Genomic DNA, 19,190 nt, shown 5'->3' on the forward strand with positions numbered 1-19,190 from the left:
AGGAAGGGGGGAAGGAAGGCTTTCTATTTGGTTTGATTCTCTCTGGATTTGAGAAAGTCAGTGAGAATTCTCAAGTTTGTTGATTCACTGGTATTGTCTCTGGAAATGGGGTGTGGGTTGGGAAGAGTAGGAGTTGAACCACAATGCACTTCTTCACCCCTATTCATAACCTTCTATTTCCTTCATTGACTACAGTCGGGCACCACATAATGACATTTTGGCTAATGACTAATCTCATATACGACTGTGGTCCCATAAGAGTATAATGGAGCTGAAAAATTCCTATTGCCTAGTGACATTGTAGCTGTCATAACATCTAGAGCAATGCACCACTCACGTGTTTGTGGTGATGCTGGTGTAAAGAAATCTACTGCACTGCCAATCATATAAAAGTATAGCACATACAATTATGTATAGAACATAATAGTTTATAATGATAATAAATGACTATATTATATATTTACTATCCTATCCTTTTTATCATTGTTTTAGAGTGTAAATTATATCTTCCTTGTAAATTTGAAATAAATTGCCCATACATCATTCTGGGTATAATGTCTTTTAATGGATTTATGTCTTGACAACTTTTTCAGTGTCTTTTTATTGCCGTTGTTTTGCCTGTATCTTTTGCTTCATTTTGAATTAATTTTGGTGTCGTTTCTAGAATATTGTTTATCTAGTTTTTAAAAAGATGAACAGAGTTAAACTATTCTCTGTATTATCTTGATTCGATTTGCCAGAGGTGTTTTATTTGTTTGCTTGGTTCTGTCTTGGCCACTCTTCTTCAATTGTCATCGTGGTACTTCTCCCTCCTGGGCCTTTTGGAGACATTCATCTGCTTTCGTTGAGCTTGCAGTCTAGTTATGCAAACAACTATTTGCTAGGAAAATGAAGAGTACCTGGCCCTGTTAAAGAAAAAAAAACACACAAAAAACTGATAATTTTAGAAACTCTTCGTGGCGATAATTTTAAAAATCCTCAGTTTTTAAATTTTGTTTTTAAATTAGTTTTTTTGTTGGGTTTCTTAAAAAAAAAATTGTGTTTAACTTCTAATTCACTTTCAGGCAATTACCTTTGCTATGAGAGGCTGGTCTTAGAGAATTAGCCAATCGCATCCGTTCACTTGTTTAGCTTCATTGAATTGTATCACACTAAACTATTTTTTCTTCTTCCCTTCCCCTTCCCCTTCCCCTTCCCCTTCCCCTTCCCCTTCCCCTTCCCCTTCCCCTTCCCCTTCCCCTTCCCCTTCCCCTTCCCCTTCCCCTTCCCTTCCCTTCTCCTTCCTTTCCCTTCTCTTTTCTTTTCTTCTGGTTGTGATTTTTATTATCCGCGAAGGCAGGCAAAGCCGGGGGCCATTCGAAGGCTCTCCGGAATCTCAGGGTTCACCGAGCCGTCCCGATCCCGCTCTCGCGAGATTTGGGAACCGGAAGTGAGTGATGTTGCGGGAGTGTCAACGAGGCGGCATCTCTGTTCATGTTGGCGGGAGCCGAGCGAGCCGCCGGGTCTTTGCTCTTCGGCCCGGACGTGCTCCGCCGTCGGGGGTTGCGGGCCGCGCTCCCCACCTCCGGCCGGCAGGATGCGGGTGGCGGTGGCCGGCTGCTGCCACGGCGAGCTGGACAAGATCTACGAGACGCTGGCGCTGGCGGAGCGGCGCGGCCCGGGGCCCGTAGACCTGCTGCTGTGCTGCGGCGACTTCCAGGCGGTGCGCAACGAGGCGGACCTGCGCTGCATGGCGGTGCCGCCCAAGTACCGCCACATGCAGACCTTCTACAGGTGAGGTGCGCCGCGGGTCCCGGGCCCCGGCGGGCGGGGGGTGACGGGCTCGAGCAGCCGGCCTGGGTGCGGAGCCCCGCTGCCGCTGCCTCGCCGCCTCCCCGGTCCCCGTCTTTGTTCACGGTGTGCCTAGGAACCGGCGGTCAGGAAATGTCACTTTCCTCCTGTTCGTCCACCTGTCGTGTTCACCTGTCGGTTGGGGAAGGGGTCGCAGTCCGAGCGCAAACCTGCAGGAGGAAGCTGACACGTGAATCTGCCTTGGACTTGATGGGACTCGGGGACCAGCTCACTGAACGATCCTGGAGGGTCCGTGGGGCGCCTGCCCCGGGCTGGTTCCCGGTCTCAAAGCCAAGGTTACCCCGGAACTGACCGGGTTCTCGGCCTCACGGCTCGAAACCCAAGGTGGCAGCACTTTATCCCTAAGGGCAAGGACGGGCAATTCCTTTAGCAAGAACTTTCTAACTTTTTAGGATGAGCTCTAACTTTTTAGGATTTTCCCCTTGGACCTTATTCTGCTTTTTGGTTATGCCTAACTAGGGATATAGGCGTGCCTAATGGCTTTTCGCTGTGCCCAATTTCTGCTATGCCAACGGACAACTTTACTCTTATGTTCTAGGTATTACTCTGGAGAGAAAAAGGCCCCCGTGCTCACAATCTTCATTGGAGGAAACCACGAAGCCTCAAATCACTTGCAAGAGTTACCCTATGGTGGCTGGGTGGCACCAAACATTTATTACTTAGGTATGTGCTCCTGGGCAAGTTTTTGGTTCCATGGGATGGAAAAGTCTAGATTTACATACTAGATGGGCAGCATTTTGACATGTATCGTGTTTTGGGTATGTCTCTTAATTTGAATAGTTAGCCATGGAAATTTAATTAACATAGTTTAAGTCGGTAATCATGAAAATACATCCAGGCTTCATCTAGTGTTCTAAGTAATAGTTAATAGAACTGAAAAGATCTTACACACTATTTGCAATCCCTGAATTTTTCCCCACTCTTTTTATTAAATTAAAAACAAGTAAACTTTTTATAATGGAAATTGTTAAACACAAACAAAAATAGAGAATAGTACAGGTGTCCCCCACTATCTGACAGTAGAGCATTCCTATGAAACCTTTCATAAGTCGAAATGGTGTTAAAAACAACAACAACAATTACCATTAATTTACATGGAAAAGTTTTTGAGTGTTCCCGGATCCAGAAAATAAGCTACCAAATCATATCAATACATTTAATCACACCCATTTTTACACTAATTATAACTGCCTGAAGAGCTCTCAGAGGCTTTTCTGATACCTCAGGACACATCTTGCTAACGTGTGCACAAAATAAATTGAGATAAAGCACAGATGCTCAGACACAGGTGAACGCTAAGGCAGCTTGATGCTGAGATGCTGAGTGGAGTGTAGTTCCTGGGGAAGGAGCTTGACAGGGCCACTCTCGCTGCCTGGGGTGTGTGCTGCCTCTACAAGGCTCACTGCAAAACAAATGCCGAACGCTATTTTGGCTTTTTGCCTTTTTTCCTGAAAGCAAAAATCTTCTTCAAATTTATTTCAGTTAGCAAAATCAGATGTTAATGTAGGTCTTTCATAAAAGCAAAGTGGTATAATAAGAGCTTTGGAAAAACGGGGGATACCTGTGTTATGAATATGTGTACCTATTAACCAGCTTCAACAACTATTATTCTGCCATCCTTATTTCAACCTATTCTCCTCCTAAATGTTTTTGTGGGAGAAGGTGACTGGAGTATTTTAAAGCAAATCCCAGTCATGAGATTATGTCACCACCTGTAAAAGCTTCAGTACATATTTTAAAGTAGTAAGGATTTTTAAAAATACAACTATAGTACCATTATTATACCGAACTAAAGTAACTGTAATTGCTTATTGTATGATGCCTAGTTCATATTTATATTTCCCTGATTATCACAAAGATGTCTGTTTTGCAATTATTTGTTCAAATAGGATCCAAACAAGGTCCACACATTTTATTTGTCATGATTCTGAAGTCTCTTAGGTTATAACTGTCCCCTTTCTTTCTCTCTCTTCCCCCTCTTCTTGTGCCACTTATTAGTTGAAGAAAATGGGAAATTTTCTTGTAGAATTTCCTGTATTCTGGATTTAGGTATTGGAATTCCTTGTGTTGTTTAACATGTTCCTTTTATCCTTTTCATTACCTATAACCTGCATTTAGATTTAGAGACCTGGTTAGATTCAGGTTTAGTCTTAGTCCCTTTAAACTATACAGTCCTTTCGTCTGTTTACTTAAATCTTTACAGGTGTTTCTACTGATGATAACATAATTCCGGAATTTAATTTCTGTACTTCATTACTGATTGATCATCCTTTGACAACTGCAATGTTACGAAAAGGTGAAATTGTCTGAAGGTGATCAATCAGAAATGAAATACAGAACTCCAGCTTCTTTATACCTTATACCTGTTGACTTTCAGATATATAACATAATCTATCATAAGACACTCCCCTGTTCCCCCACCTCAACCTTCATATTCCATTAGGTACCAATTTATGTCTCTTTCCCTCTTAACACATCCTATCTCATTTGTTTTTTTCTTTCTGCTTAGTCTCTTGCCTGATCTGCTTCTAGGCCTCCCCTCCCTAGTCTACCTTATATATTGTTGGCATATTGCTATGTAAAAGAGTAACTTCATCATGATACTTAATTTTCAAATAATTTTAGGATTGCATGGAATTCTAGGCGTCTAAACTGTTCATTCAGTTAGTAAAGAGATTGCTTTTGCCTGTACTAATCTTATTTAACTGTAATTTTTCAGGTTTAGCAGGTGTAGTAAAATACCGAGGTGTAAGGATTGGTGGAATATCTGGTATCTTCAAATCTCATGACTATCGAAAAGGTATTGTTCTGAGAATCATTTTTAAACTTTAGAACTTGCATGCCCCAGAATAATTTAGGCATAACATATACCGTATTTCCCCGAAAATAAGACCTAGCCAGACAATCAGCTCTAGTGCGTCTTTTGGAGCAAAAATTAATATAAGACCTGGTATATCATATCATATATCATATCATATATCATATCATATCATATTATATCATATCATATCATACAGGTCTTATAGTAAAATAAGACCGGGTCTTATATTAATTTTTGCTCCAAAAGACACATTAGAGCTGATTGTCTGGATAGGTCTTATTTTCAGGGAAACTTGGTAGTTTGACTTTTTCATTGGATTTCTTCTGTGAACTAATTTATTATTAAATTTATATTTTAAAATACTTTATACATATGAAAATATAGAGAACAATAGGATGTATTATGTGTATATCCACCATCAAGCTTTTTCAAGTCTTAGTGTTTTGCCATTTTTAGTTTTGATTTTTAATAAAACAGTACAAATACAATTGTAGTTCATTATCATCTGTCTTTAGTCCCATTCCTCTCCTTGTATCCCTCCCTTTCCTCACCAGGCAGTCAGTATTCTGAATTTAGTTTTTATCATTCACTTGATTATTTTACATTATTACCATATGTGTAACAGCTTTAAACAGTTTATCATATAGCATGTTTTAAACTTCATATAAATGTATCATTTTTCGTGTCTTTTTCTGTAACTTGTTTCTTTGTTTAATATGTTTTTGAAATCCAGGATGGTGCATGTAACTGTTCATGTTAATTTGTGAATAGTTTTCCATTGTCTAAGTACAGTTGATCCTTGAATAATGCAGGGGCTGGGTCAGCAATCCTTGTGCAGTCAAAAATCTGTGTATAACTTTTGACTCCCTCAAAACTTAAGTTGTTTCTTGGTATCCATGGGGAATTGGTTCCAGGACACCCTCTCCTGACCCCCAACCACCGATGATACGGATACCAAAATCTGTGGATGCTCCAGTCCCCTATGTAAAATGGTATAGATCAATGCATGTGGTTGGCCCTCTACATCTGTGGATTCCCAGCTGTGGATCAAAAACAGTACAGAAAAAAAAATCATGTACAAGTAGACCCACACTGTTCAAACCATGTTGTTCAGGGGTCAGCTTGTGTTCCACGCGGTACTTATTCATCACTGTATCTGAATGGATTATACCTTGATTTTAAAATTAAAGGAATAGCTTGGATTCACATTGATTTCAAAATTTCTTGAATTAAATTGGGCGGCTAAAAATTATATCCTCAATGTAGCTGTTAAATCACAACTCTATTCGTTGCTGCATAGTTCATAATTCTAAACTACTGGCATGGGCATGTGCAAATTGGAACCACTCTGTGGAGGGAAAATTGGTAATATCTGTGTAAATCATTATAAAAGTACTCTAACCCAGGAGTTCTATTATCATGTTTCCCCGAAAATGAGACCTATCCAGACAAGCAGCTCTAATGCGTCTTTCGGAGCAAAAATTAAGACCTCCAAAAGATGCATTAGAGCTGCTTGTCTGGCTAGGTCTCATTTTCGGGGAAACACAGTATATTTTCAGGTATTTATGTACAGATATATATGGTACCACAAGCACAAAATGATGTATGCAAATTTATTTCAGTTTTGTAATAACAAAAGGTGAGGAACTAATTAACTACATCATGGTATAACTTTAATGTAATGCTATAAAGCCATTAAAACAAAATAAAGAAAAAAGCAGCTCTGTGTAAGTAATATGAAAAGAACTCCAAAATAAGTGAAAAAACAAGGCACAGAACATGTACAAAGTAGACTGCCATTTGTGTAAAAACAGAGGATAAAGAAATAGGTGTATTGTATGCATAGATGATATCCCTGGACTAAAATAACTAAAACCTGATTAACACTAGCTGCCTCTTGTTAGGGTTACTAATAGTTGGGGGACAGGAATAGGAGGGCCCCTTTGTTTTGGCAGCTTTATTTAAGGTAAAATTTATATACCATTATAAGTACAATTCAATCATTTTAGTAAATTTATTGTTATATATCCAGATTTTATCACCACCCAGATTCAGAACACTTATATCATCTTTAAAAGTTTTGTGCCTATTTGCGGTTAACTCCTGCTCCCACCCAGCCCTAGGCATCCACTGGTCCTCTCTAGGAGGACCACTTTTTACTCTATGCCTTTCTGATGATATCTTTTAAACTTTAAACTATGCTAATAAACAATGTACTCTAAAATGTAATTTATCTTTAAAATCACAAGCACCTGATTGTTTACATGTATAGTTTGAGACCACTTATTAGTGGAAAATAGCAGCATGTTAAGAGCAGTGTTTTTTATTACATTTTTAAGAACCAAAAGCGTTGATGACAAAGTTTTGGGGAAGTTTGTATACTTGTATGTATTTATATTTGCAGTCTTTAAAGGTATTGAATACAGCTTATTTCTCTTCTTCAATTTAAGGTCATTTTGAGTGCCCCCCTTATAATTCAGCTACAGTAAGGAGTATATACCATGTGAGAAGCATTGAAGTGTATAAATTAAAACAGGTATGTCAAAAGTACATTACAGCAGACTTAAAGTAATTCTGTACCAAAATGTATTTTGATCATTTTGGTATACTACTTCCAAGAAGAGTAGGATCTCGAGTTGGTTTTAGGAGGTTCACAGATGAACATTTAAATTATTTTATGATCATAAATTTATTTTAGTAAGTAATAAAACATTTAATCCATGATTTCAGATATTATTACTTAGAGTAAGGCTAATGAATATGTATTTGAATAAAGTGATACTTTAAAGAAAATATTGGGTGGCCAGATGGCTCAGTTGGTTAGAGCACGATCTCTGAACAACAAGGTTGCTGGTTCAATTCCTGCATGGGATGGTGGGCTGCGCCCCCTGCAACTAAAGATTGAAAATGGCAACTGGACTTGGAGCTGAGCTGTGCCCTCCACAACTAGATTGAAGGAAAACTACTTGCAGCTGATGGGCCCTGGAGAAACACTGTTCCCTAATATTCCCCAATAAAATTTATAAACAACAAAAAAAAGAAAAATATTAAAATATTTTATTTTAAATAATAGTATTAAGTAGAAAATAAATAGTAGTAAAGATGACAGAAGATAATGGGAAAATCATGAAGGTGGTGTTGAAACACTGGCTTAACTGGAAAGTAGACGAAACTAGGTTTTTTGTTTGAGAACCCATTAAAAGACGCCAGGCTAAGCAGTTTTCACACGTTGCGTATCATCACCACTCAAATTCTGTGAGGCAGGTGTTACTCTAACTTTGCCATGTTAAGAATGAGAGGCCAAGGCTCAGATAGGTAAGTAAGGTGCCCAAGACTTGCCAAGTGGTTAAGTGGTAGAGCCTGCCTGAGTAAACTTAGACCCTGCCCATGACACCATACAGCCTCTGGGAGCAGGATTCTCGTGGGCATTTCTTTATTGCCTATTCACAACAATTCCTTACTCTGAGAGCTTTTTCCCTTTCACTAGTCTAAATCCTACCAGTCTTTGACGACCCAACCTCGATACCACTTCCCAGCTAGTGTTCTAGTTTAAGGTCATCACCCTTCTCTGAATTTTCATTGCACTTCTTACCCATACCACTTATTCAGTGGTTAGTCCTCTGTTTCTTAGATTTTGTATTTTCTCAGACACTTAAGTCATTTTAATTTAGTTTTCCAAGTATTTGTTTCATTTCAGATTACTTGAAGATGCTGGGGATGAGTCAAGTGTGGAGTGTATGTTTTATCCCCCCCATGAAGACACCAGCTACGTTAGATACCTCAAATATAACTTACTCAGTGAATAGTTTTTTTGGTGGGTGCTATGTGAGTCCATTAGAAAAAAAAAGGTGGGGTATCATTTACACCAGAGGTCTCATGAAATCTGGTGTCTCTGGATCTTAAAGCAGTAGTTTCTTTACCGAATAGGGAAAGGAACAATGGTTATGTATTTCAGAAATCCACTGCTAAAGACCATAGCTGATTGGCAGTCTAATCAAAGTGTGTCTTGTTGACCTGCCCTGCCGGAAAATAAGGGTGCCTTGTGAGGCTGAAGGAAAGCTGTTTCTTTTTACCTCCATGAATGAATAGCTCAGTATTTCTGTGACTTCCTTAATAAATAAGAAAGTATCCTCAGGATGAATTACACGGAAATTCAGAGACCTAAATGGGTACATGTTTGGGTAGTGGAGGGAAGGGAGACCGGATTTGCTTGTGGTTAATCTGTTTTTAAGAGTTTTCTTTTTCTGTTAAAGCTGAAGCAGCCTATGGACATATTCTTATCTCATGATTGGCCAAGAAGTATATATCATTATGGAAATAAGAAGCAGCTTCTTAAGACTAAGTCTTTTTTCCGACAAGAAGTGGAAAACAACACCTTAGGAAGTCCTGCCGCCTCGGAGCTTTTAGAGCACTTAAAACCTACGTACTGGTTCTCCGCACACCTCCACGTGAAGTTTGCAGCCTTGATGCAACATCAGGTAGACAACACAGTATTTATTCTTTCACCTGACAAACACTTATCGACCATCTATGGGCTGTGCACAGTTTTAAAGTTAGAGAAAGAAATGAAAGATAACTTTCCTTTTATGAGTAACTCAGTATCCAGTGGGGGGAAGAGACAAACAAGCAATGGTAAAATAGTGTAACAAATTTGTGACATGTGCGAGGGTACTGTGGGGGCATCTGAGCCAGACTGTGGTGAGATGGGGATGTGGACAGAGAGATGAAGTGGTAGAGAAGCTTTTCCAAAGGGATTGTTGGTGCCAGGAAGAAGCAGATTATAAAGGTAATCTAGGAAGAGGGACCAGTGTGTGCAAAGGTTAGGGGTCTGGAAACATGGTGCCTTGGGGGAGCCGCAGCTATTATATTAGGTTGGTGCAAAAGTAATTGCGGTTTTGGCAATTATTTTTAACCTTTTAAACTGCAGTTACTTTTGCACCAACCTAATAGTTCCAGTGGCTGAGACATGGCGAGAGAGGAAGCTGGATGGAACGAGATCCTAACTGCCTTCGGGGCCATGCTCTGGAGTTTGGGTTTCTACCAGAAGGTAATGGGGAAAGTTGGGGCATGATGAAATCAGATTGTCGTTTTAGAAGGATTAGTTTGGCAGCAGTATTACATATGGATTGAAGTAATGTAAAATAGGAGGCAGAGGAAGCTCTTTAAGCAACAGATGAGGTTCTAACCTAAGGAGAAGAGGTAACACAGTGAAGCAGGGTCTAGAGAGATTCTAGAATCACCAGGATTTGGTAACAGAGGGAGGAGAGAGTCTAGGATGACTCCCAGAGGTTTTCTTGGGTTAACTGCATGGATCATGGTGCTTGATGGGAGGTAGAGAATAAATATATACTTATAATTAGGCTCTTACGGAAATATGTGGTTCTTTCTTTCACCTCCAATTCTGACAGAATTCTGACTTTCCTGTAAAGAATTTCGAAGGGAAAATGTTTAGAAAATGCTGGGTTAACAGAGTTTGTTTTTTCTCAGAAGCTTCTGTAGAATTTCTGAGTCTTTAATGTACTGATGGGTGTGGCCTTTATCCAAAAGTGGCATGTGGTGTGTGCAGTGCTTCCCGAACTTACTTGACCGGACACTTTTTTGTGGTAGAAATACACTTTAACAGTGTTCCTCAAACACTGTTTGGAAGGTTCTCTCTGGAAACATTCCTGTAGGCCCGTTCTACAGTAGACTTATCCTCAGATTCACTGGGAGAAGGACACAAGCTTACTCCTTTCATTTTCCTTTGGGCCAGTACCAAAATCCAAGTCATCTGTTTATATCAGTCACCTTTTCGACATCTGTGTTATTCTCTTCTGTCTCTTAAGGCTCCTGGATTTTTATTTGGATTTTTATTGAAGTATCTGATTTGCTACTTTTCCCCCACTCCATCTTCTGTTGTCAACTTCAGAGACTTTTATCTCTGCATTAATGACATATTTGATCCCTTTTTCTTGGTGCTTCAACCTCCTCTGACTCGGCCACTCTTCTCTTTCTGCCCTTTCTCCAAAACCAAAGATCACCTTTCTTCAGAATTGCCCAGCTGCCAATATCGGCCTGTAATCTGTGCCTTCACCTCTTTCAGTCCTTCATCAGCACAGAATTGCTACTGGTCCTCAGCAGGACGTCCCATAGCTTGCTTCCTTGTCTTTTCCTCCATTTGCCTCACTGTTTATAGGGAGTCACTTTTTTACTGACCTTCATGTTTTTGACCCTTCCCGCCTCACCATGTTTCTTTCTGACAATTCACTTGTCTAAAAATAGCTTTATTGGTATATAACTTCCATAAAATTCATTTAAGTGTATAATTCAGTGATTATTTTTTTAGTACAAATATCACATAATCCCATTTTAGAATATGTCCATCACTCCGAAAGATCCTTGTGCCTGTTTGCTGTCAGTCTTTGTTCTCACCCTCAGCCCCAGGCAACCACTAATCTGCTTTGTGTCTATGGGCTTCTGCCCTTTCTGAACTTTTCATGTAAATGTAACCATAAAATATATAGTCTTTGGCATTTGGTTTCATTTTTTGCTTGTTTTTGAGTTTCATTTATGTTGTAGCATGTACTAGTGTTTCATCCATTTTTTCATTCATTCTTTGTATTTCATTATTCAAATGAAATAATACAAATGTACTTGTATTCTTGTATTTCAATATTCAAAGTATTTCATTCTTTGAATATATCACATCTACTTTTGATGTTGAGTCTAAGAAATCTTTGCCTAAGCCAAGGTATGATGAGTTTTTTTCTATGATTTCTTCAAAAAATTGTATCTGCCAATTTACTTTTAAGCCCTTCTGTTATCTTTAATCCTTGTGTTAGATGCTTTGATTTAACATCATTGTCATCATTAGTTTCTGTTTTGTGTTTTGTAAGGAAATTGAAGCCTAGAGTTTTAAGTGCTCATTGTTGTACAAGTGGGTATAGAACGAACTAACTTGCTTTGGAAAAGTAACAGTTGTTCCTTTGACCCACAACTTAGGGGTATGTGTAACAAAGATTATTTTCATCCTATCAATGCATGAATTACCTGTGATGTTTTAACATTCTTCCTTAAATCATGGTTTATATTGTCTAGGCCACGGATAAAGAACAGATTGCCAAAGCAACTAAATTTTTAGCCTTGGACAAATGCTTACCACACAGAGACTTTCTTCAGGTAAAAAGAAAATGAAATAACTTTACAGTATAGTTTTACTCTTCCAATGATTAAAAAAATAAATTAATTTTCCTTTCCTACAGTATTAATTTGTGCTTTTTTGTAACTTACGTATTCTGAGAATTCTTTGGAAATGTTTACATTACGTTAATATTTTTAGGCTACTAAATTAAATTTTTAAACAATTTTATTGTTTTATTGAAATCCTTAGAATAATGAAAATAGGTATGTATTTCTTAAAACTACCAATTTCTTCCCATAGGTATTAGAAATAGATCATGATTCCAGTGCTCCTGATTACTTAGAGTATGATAATGAATGGCTCGCCATTCTCAGGGCTACTAACAATCTCATTAATGTGACTGCGCGCCTATGGAATATGCCTGAAAATAATGGCCTGCATACAAGGTAAGTCTGACCTTATTTAGGACTTGCCCTCCCATGGCATGCGTAGTTTTTGTGCCCCCAACCACCCTTTTTTTTCCCCTTTTGATTGAGAGAATTACTATTAAGTGAATGTAAGAACAATTCAAGGTTTAAAAGAAAGTGGATGGTTGAGCATCAACCCAAATTAAGTGTATAAGTGATTAAGTATGCACAAAGCTATAATATGGTAGAGATTTGGTTCACACGTTAAAATAACTTATACTTGCTTTAGGGTGTGAGTTAAAGACAGCTTTTTCTAAGAATTGTTTTTATTTCAAAATGCTCCTTTGCTAAATTAACTATAATTTTACTGAATGACATTTTGAGAAATGGTTTATTTTTTATCCATAACCTGAAGTCCTTAGTTAGATTTCATCATTTAGTAGCTGAGGCTGAGAAAATATAAAAGGCTATTGTTTTGGACTTTTATAGGTGGGATTATAGTGCAACAGAAGAAGCTATGAATGAAGTATTGGAAAAATTGAATCATGACCTCAAAGTTCCATGGAACTTTAGTGTGACGGCCGCTTGTTATGACCCAAGCAAGCCACAGACACAAATGCAGTTGGTTCATAGGATCAATCCTCAGACTACTGAATTTTGTGCCAAACTTGGCATCACAGACATTAATGTCAGTCTTCAGAAGGCCAAGGAAGAGCATCACTTGTGTGGTGAATATGAAGAGCAGGAGGAAGGGGAGAGCAATGACTCTGGAGAAGATCCTAGTGAATGTAACACAGACACATCTGCCCTGTCCTCTGTTAATCCAGATGAAATCATGTTAGATGAAGAAGAGGAAGATGAAGATAGTTTTGTAAGTGCACGTAGTGACATGAATACGCCATCTGTAGAACCTTCTTCTGATCAAGCGTCTGACTTTTCTGCAAGCTTCTCTGATGTCAGGATCCTGCCAGGTTCCATGTTTATATCTTCTGATGATACTCTGGGTTCGCCAGTTGGCAGAGAGGGGAACCCTGGTGAGGCTGTGGAATCGGGAGATGGGAAAGACTTAACCGAAGTGCCGCTGAAGAGGCTGAGTGATGAACATGAACCTGAACAAAGAAAGAAAATTAAGCGGAGGAATCAAGCCATTTATGCTGCAGTCGATGATGATGGTGCAGCATAAAACAATTGACTTGTCTTAGTATATGTGTAGATATGTGATTTTTAAGACCATATTTTTTAAGTTGGATTTTTTTACTCAAGATTTAACTTTGTAATAATGAATTTATGTAGAGAATTTTAATTAGGTATTATTGACCTTGCCTTTATGCCTTTGTATGTTTCAGATACAAACATTAAAATTTCATGTATTTACTTGATTGAGAACCCTTTTTTTTGAAGACAGATATTACTTTAATTTTTGCAGCAAAAACGTATTGAATACCTACTTTGTACCAGGCACTCTTCTATCTAATGGCACTAGAAAGATGACTAAGAGGGATTTTTGCCTTTCATGAGTTACAACCACTATAAATATTTTGGTGAATAAAATACGGCACATTTACATTTTGTTTTACAAAGTTAAGCCATTATTGTATATATAATTATGGATGCTTTCTTTTCATTTGTTACAAATATTTTCCCTGCTCAGCTCTTAATGTCTGTCAAATATAATTGAAATTGAAGATGGTAGATGAGATTTCAGGAAATAAATTGCTTTAAATACTAAAATTGGTAAACAAAATTTTGCACTGAATTGCTGAGATTAATCTAACTGTTGACTTTTGCATATTGTATTTTAGCTTTAGGCTTAATTTTAATGTGACTATAGTTACTATGTATAGGTCTCAATGTATAGGTCATTTTGGGGATAGTTCAGCTTAGTATTAATTACTGATTAACTAATTACTAATTAATTATTAGGGACTGAGTTGCACAAATGTTGCCTTTCATTCTGCGTAATGGATTGCTAGTATTAAAGTATTTTTAAAGAGCCATGTGGAAAAACACACCTCTGTCCTGTCTCTTGTGAAAATGCCTGGGCCACCTGAGGAGATTGTTGCCCTTCATTTTGGATCAGGAGCCATGGAATCCAAAGACTGTTCCAGGATCCCATCATCCCTTAGCAGTGCAAATCCAGAAGGGAATCTAGAATGACGTGACAGCTTCCATCTTGACAGCATGTGACTTGAAAAAGGTCTAGGACTTGGGGTTTTTTATCTTTATTGCCTTCCATTTTTTGTTTACTTTCTTTTTTTGAATTGAATACTTAATTCAGTTCTTTCAATTCTCATTATTTACATGAAATATTTAAAAGCTATGAATGTCCCCATTACTGATTTAATTAATCCCACAAATTCTGACATTTTGTGTTTTTTCCCCAGAAATTCTTAATAAAGATAAAAAGAGAAAGTAATTAGATATAAGTACTAGTTAATAAATGGTGGTTCTTAAAAAAAAAGACAACCCTCTAGCTTACCCAATCAAAAAAGAAAGCACAAATACCAAAAAATAAATAAATGAGAGAAATAGCCACTGAAACAGGACATTCAAATGAACATAAAATTACTCTGTATAACTTGGTATAGTAAATTTGATAAATGGATGCTTAATTTCTTCGGAAAATAGAATTTCCTGAAATTCATCTTAAGTAGAGATGGAAAGTGAAAAAAAGTTTCCACAGAAAAGACAGAAAGTTATGAAAGGCTTACTCCCATAAAAAAGCACTTGGCCCCGATGGTTTCAGGAAGACACTAACAAACCTTTTAAAGGCCAGACAATCTTTAATGTTATGTAAACAGTTCCAAAATATAGAAAATGAAGGCAAGTTTACAGTTTTTATGAAGCAAGTATAGCTGATACCTGAATCTGAGAATGATTGCACACAAAAAAACCACAAGCCACTCACATATCAATATTGATGCAAAAGTCTTAAATAAAATATTAGCAAACAATCTATAGCACATTTTTCAGATAATATAGCATGATACAAAGACAATTTAACATTAGGAACCATATAATTCACGTATTAATAGATTTAAGGACAAACATGATTATCTCCATGGATGATGAAAGGGCAAAATTCAAGGGTCATTTTTGATTTTTTAAAAAAATAGTACAATCTAGTATCTTGTTGAACAGGGAAGCACTATAAGCATTCCTGTCCAAGTCAAGGAACAAGACAAGGTTACCCATTACCTCCATTACATTTTAACCTTGTATTGGTGGAAAGAACAAAACAATTAGACAAGCTAAAAAACCAAGGAGGAGTCAGAATTGCAAAAGGGATGCATTCGTGTATTAAAATTTGAACAAAATCCTAAAAGGCAAAACTTTTGGTCCCTTTTAGAGTCTAAACCTTCAGCAGCAGCATGGCTAAGTAGGAAAGACGTGTCTGTAAATCCAGAGTTTTGCAAACGTTTTTATACTCAAGTAAGGGGGAGAAAGATTGCATTAGCTATAGACAAAGGAGATGGGAGAGGTGAAGCGGGGATAGTTCTGGGATAGGCACACCAGGGTCCATAAGGAGAAAGTACCAGCTCCTGTGGATTAGCTGTGAGCATCAGATTGGAAAATATACACATGCAAATGAGAAAGGTTCCAGGGATTCTATGGTGCTTGGCTATTCTCTTTTGGGTAATCCTGGAAATAGCCACTAGGAGATTAATCCTAAATTCCAACAAATACACATGAATGCGAGCAGTTTTTTGAGAGCTGGTCTACAGCTATTTACAGGCTAACTGTTCTGTGTCTCTCTCTCCCAGGCAGCTATAATTTTAATGTATAACATCTCAGAATTTTTTTCTTGTCACATATTCAAATGACCTGATAGTTTAGGTGGAAAACATACGGAAATTAAAACTGAAATGAATACAGTAAAATGAGTACATAAAGAAAGGTAGTAAATAATAAGGTAAAATTAACATATTCTACAAACCAATAGTTTTCACATACATACACAATTGCTAGTAAGTGACATGATATAAACAAAAAGAAACACTGCCTTTTTATATGTACTCTTTTCTATGGCACCAGGTAGAAATTTTACTCCTATCTGTTCCAAGAAAATAAAATAGTTCTCGGTCATAATTTTCCTACTTACGATAAAGGTTGTTAACGCATCTGTAAAAAATAAAAATTCATGATTTATAAATGAAAAAAAAAAAGGTTGGTGCTCATTAGTTCTAGTAACAGTGCCTGGACAAATTTTTTTTTTTAATTTATTGGGGTGACAATTGTTAGTAAACTTACATAGATTTCAGGTGTACAATTCTGTATTACATCATCTATAAATCCCATCGTGTGTTCACCACCCAGAGTCAGTTCTCCTTCCATCACCATATATTTGATCCCCCTTATGACAAAATTATTTTGTAGTTTCTGTCATCTATTCTACACCTTCAGAATTGCTTTTTTCTTAGCCTAGTGTTTCAGCCTTCCTTTTATCTTCTAATCCCTAAATCCCAATCTCTTTATCTCCTTCCAATAAATTTCCCTCTTGCTTAATTTAGCCAACGTGAGTTTTGGTGCCTGCAACTAAAATACGTGAGTGATACCTATGCTGAGTGTTAATGAGCTTGTAGTTAGAATAGGAGAGAAAAAAGCAAGATAAGAAAAGCTCTCATCTGTTATGATTTTCTTTAATTCTTTATTATCAGTTTAGGCCACTCATTTATTCATTCAAGAAATACTTGAGATGAATAGGTCCTAGGCACTATACCAGGGATACAATGGTGAAAGTACCAGTTATAATTCCTACCTTCATAAAGATTATAGTACAGTGTAGAAAATTAATATTCATGAAATAATCACATCAAAAATTGTGAAATTCCAACTATAGCAGTTTGACAAATGAGAGGAACATAGTACTTATTATAAGAGCAAATCAAAGGGACATTTAATTCACACATATTGTTTAATACAGTACTGGCGGTCTTGGTCAAAGCTATAAAATAAGCGATACAATGGTTGGAAAGGAAACATCATTATTTGCAGACCATGTATATGCAGATTATCTATACAGAAAGGAGAAAAGCAAAATAAGAAAGTTCATACAAATAAACAAGGTCAACAACAGTTAACCAGATACAAAAAGAACCAAAAATCATTTTTCTAGAACAGTAATAACCAGTGGGAAAAAAATTATAGAGAACAACATAGCAAGAACAAAAATGATAACATTTCTGGACATTAACTTACCAAAAAATGCAGAAGACTTCAATAAAGAAAAATTTTAAACTGCATTAAAGGAAATAATTTAATATTTAAATAAATGGAGAAATAGTTTATGATTCTGGATGTGATAGCTTAACATTGTAAAGGTTAATGCTTGCCAAAGCAACAACTAGCAATTATCCCAAACCACCTAGGAGAAAGCATTGACTCCATTCTGGTCATTTAACAAATCTGGAAAGTTAAACTTTAATATAAATTATAGTAGCGAAACTACGAAGAAAATTCAAAATCAATTCCTAAAAGTATATAAAAGTATGGTAACAAGAAAGAACATTGCAAAATGTAATCACTATCTTTATTTTTAATATATAAAATACGGCGAGGAAAGGCTGGAGAAGCACATCAAAAGATTCCAAAGCAGTTCAGTTGCTTTGCCTTGTCTATTTTGGACTTCTTTATGTATCGAATTATTGAATTGAAAGTGGGAAATTCCTGGTGATTTCCTGAATCCTTCAGTTGTATCAAACTTCTGAACTTTCATTATAAGCCTGGGTTTATCAGTCATTGTTGAGATACTCAATTGTTTTTCTATAAATTTTATCACTCTGAACTGCTTATATATTCCCACAGTACACAATTCCAATTGTACAGGTACATGCAATGAAAAATCTCTTCTATCTCTGTCCCAGTCCTTTAGTTCCTCTCCCTAGAGTCAACCAACATTATCAGTTGAATTTCTCCTTTTTGCCTCTCTTTTGAAAAAGATTGGGGCAATGCATACATTCTCTTCTTTACTGTGCTTTTTTTCACTTAAAACATATCTTGGAGATGATTCCATGTGCATATATAAAAGTCTTCCTTGCTTTTTAATGGATACATATTATTCCATTATATGGGTGTATCTTAACTTATTAAACCAGTCCTTTCTGATGGACATTAGGTTGTTTCTAATCCTTTGAAAATAAAATCAATAAATATGAAAATAGATTTCATTTTGCTCATGTGCAACTAGATCTCTAGGATAAATTCCTGGTAATAGAATTGCTGGACACCGGGTATATTGGTTTATAATTTCGATAAGTATAGCTTAGCTGTCCTCTACTGAGGGTGTACAAATTTATGCTCTTAGCAATGTGTGAAGGTTATCATTTCTCCACGCCTTTCCTAACACCTTATATTATTAAACTCTACAGGCATTTACTCATTGCAGAGATGAAAAATGGTATACAAGTGCAGCTTTAATGGTCTTACATGTAAGGCTGAGTGTCTTCATATATTTAAATCTATTTGTATTTCTTTTACTGGGGACTGCCTGGTCATAGCTTTTGCCTAATTTTTGACTAGATTGGAGTTTTATTTCTTACTGATTTATAGGAGTTTTTATGTAATAGGGAATTTATAACTTTGTTTTTTTGAGTAAGTCTCTGACTTACTATTGAAGAGTCCAATCACTGGATCTTTAGGTCTTTTTATAAAATAAAATTGTAAAATAAAACACAGAATCAGAACACCCACAAGACAAATGTATAGTTATGGAATCATTATATGGTGAACACTCCTGTAGCCACCACTCAGATTGCCATTCACCCCAGAAGTCCCGCCATGTGCCCCATCCTGATCTAAACATCCTCCCTTCCTCCAAGAATATCCATTATCCTGTCTTTTATAGCTTACTTTCTTGTATTTCTTTATAGTTTTTCATCTGTATGCAATTCTAGACACTAGAGTTTAGTCTCATCCATTAAAAAAAATTGCTATATCTTTTAATCTTCAGGATTCATTTCCATTCTTTTTTTCTTTTATTTATACTTTTTCA

At 36.9% G+C, this 19,190-nt stretch overlaps 1 protein-coding gene across 1 annotated transcript; it reads left to right on the top strand.

Moving 5' to 3' along the window:
• The first annotated feature begins 1,425 nt into the window (after positions 1 to 1,425).
• Positions 1,426 to 14,684, top strand: DBR1 (debranching RNA lariats 1). Its single transcript, XM_081071789.1, has 8 exons — positions 1,426 to 1,773; positions 2,390 to 2,514; positions 4,571 to 4,651; positions 7,123 to 7,208; positions 8,926 to 9,150; positions 11,750 to 11,830; positions 12,093 to 12,238; positions 12,689 to 14,684. Exons 1-8 carry the CDS (start codon positions 1,577 to 1,579, stop codon positions 13,380 to 13,382), a joined length of 1,635 nt encoding a protein of 544 aa, XP_080927915.1. The 5' UTR covers positions 1,426 to 1,576; the 3' UTR covers positions 13,383 to 14,684.
• Positions 14,685 to 19,190: the final 4,506 nt, after the last annotated feature.

This window comes from Rhinolophus hipposideros, assembly GCF_964194185.1.
Source record: "Rhinolophus hipposideros genome assembly, chromosome: 14".
NCBI lineage: Eukaryota > Metazoa > Chordata > Mammalia > Chiroptera > Rhinolophidae > Rhinolophus > Rhinolophus hipposideros.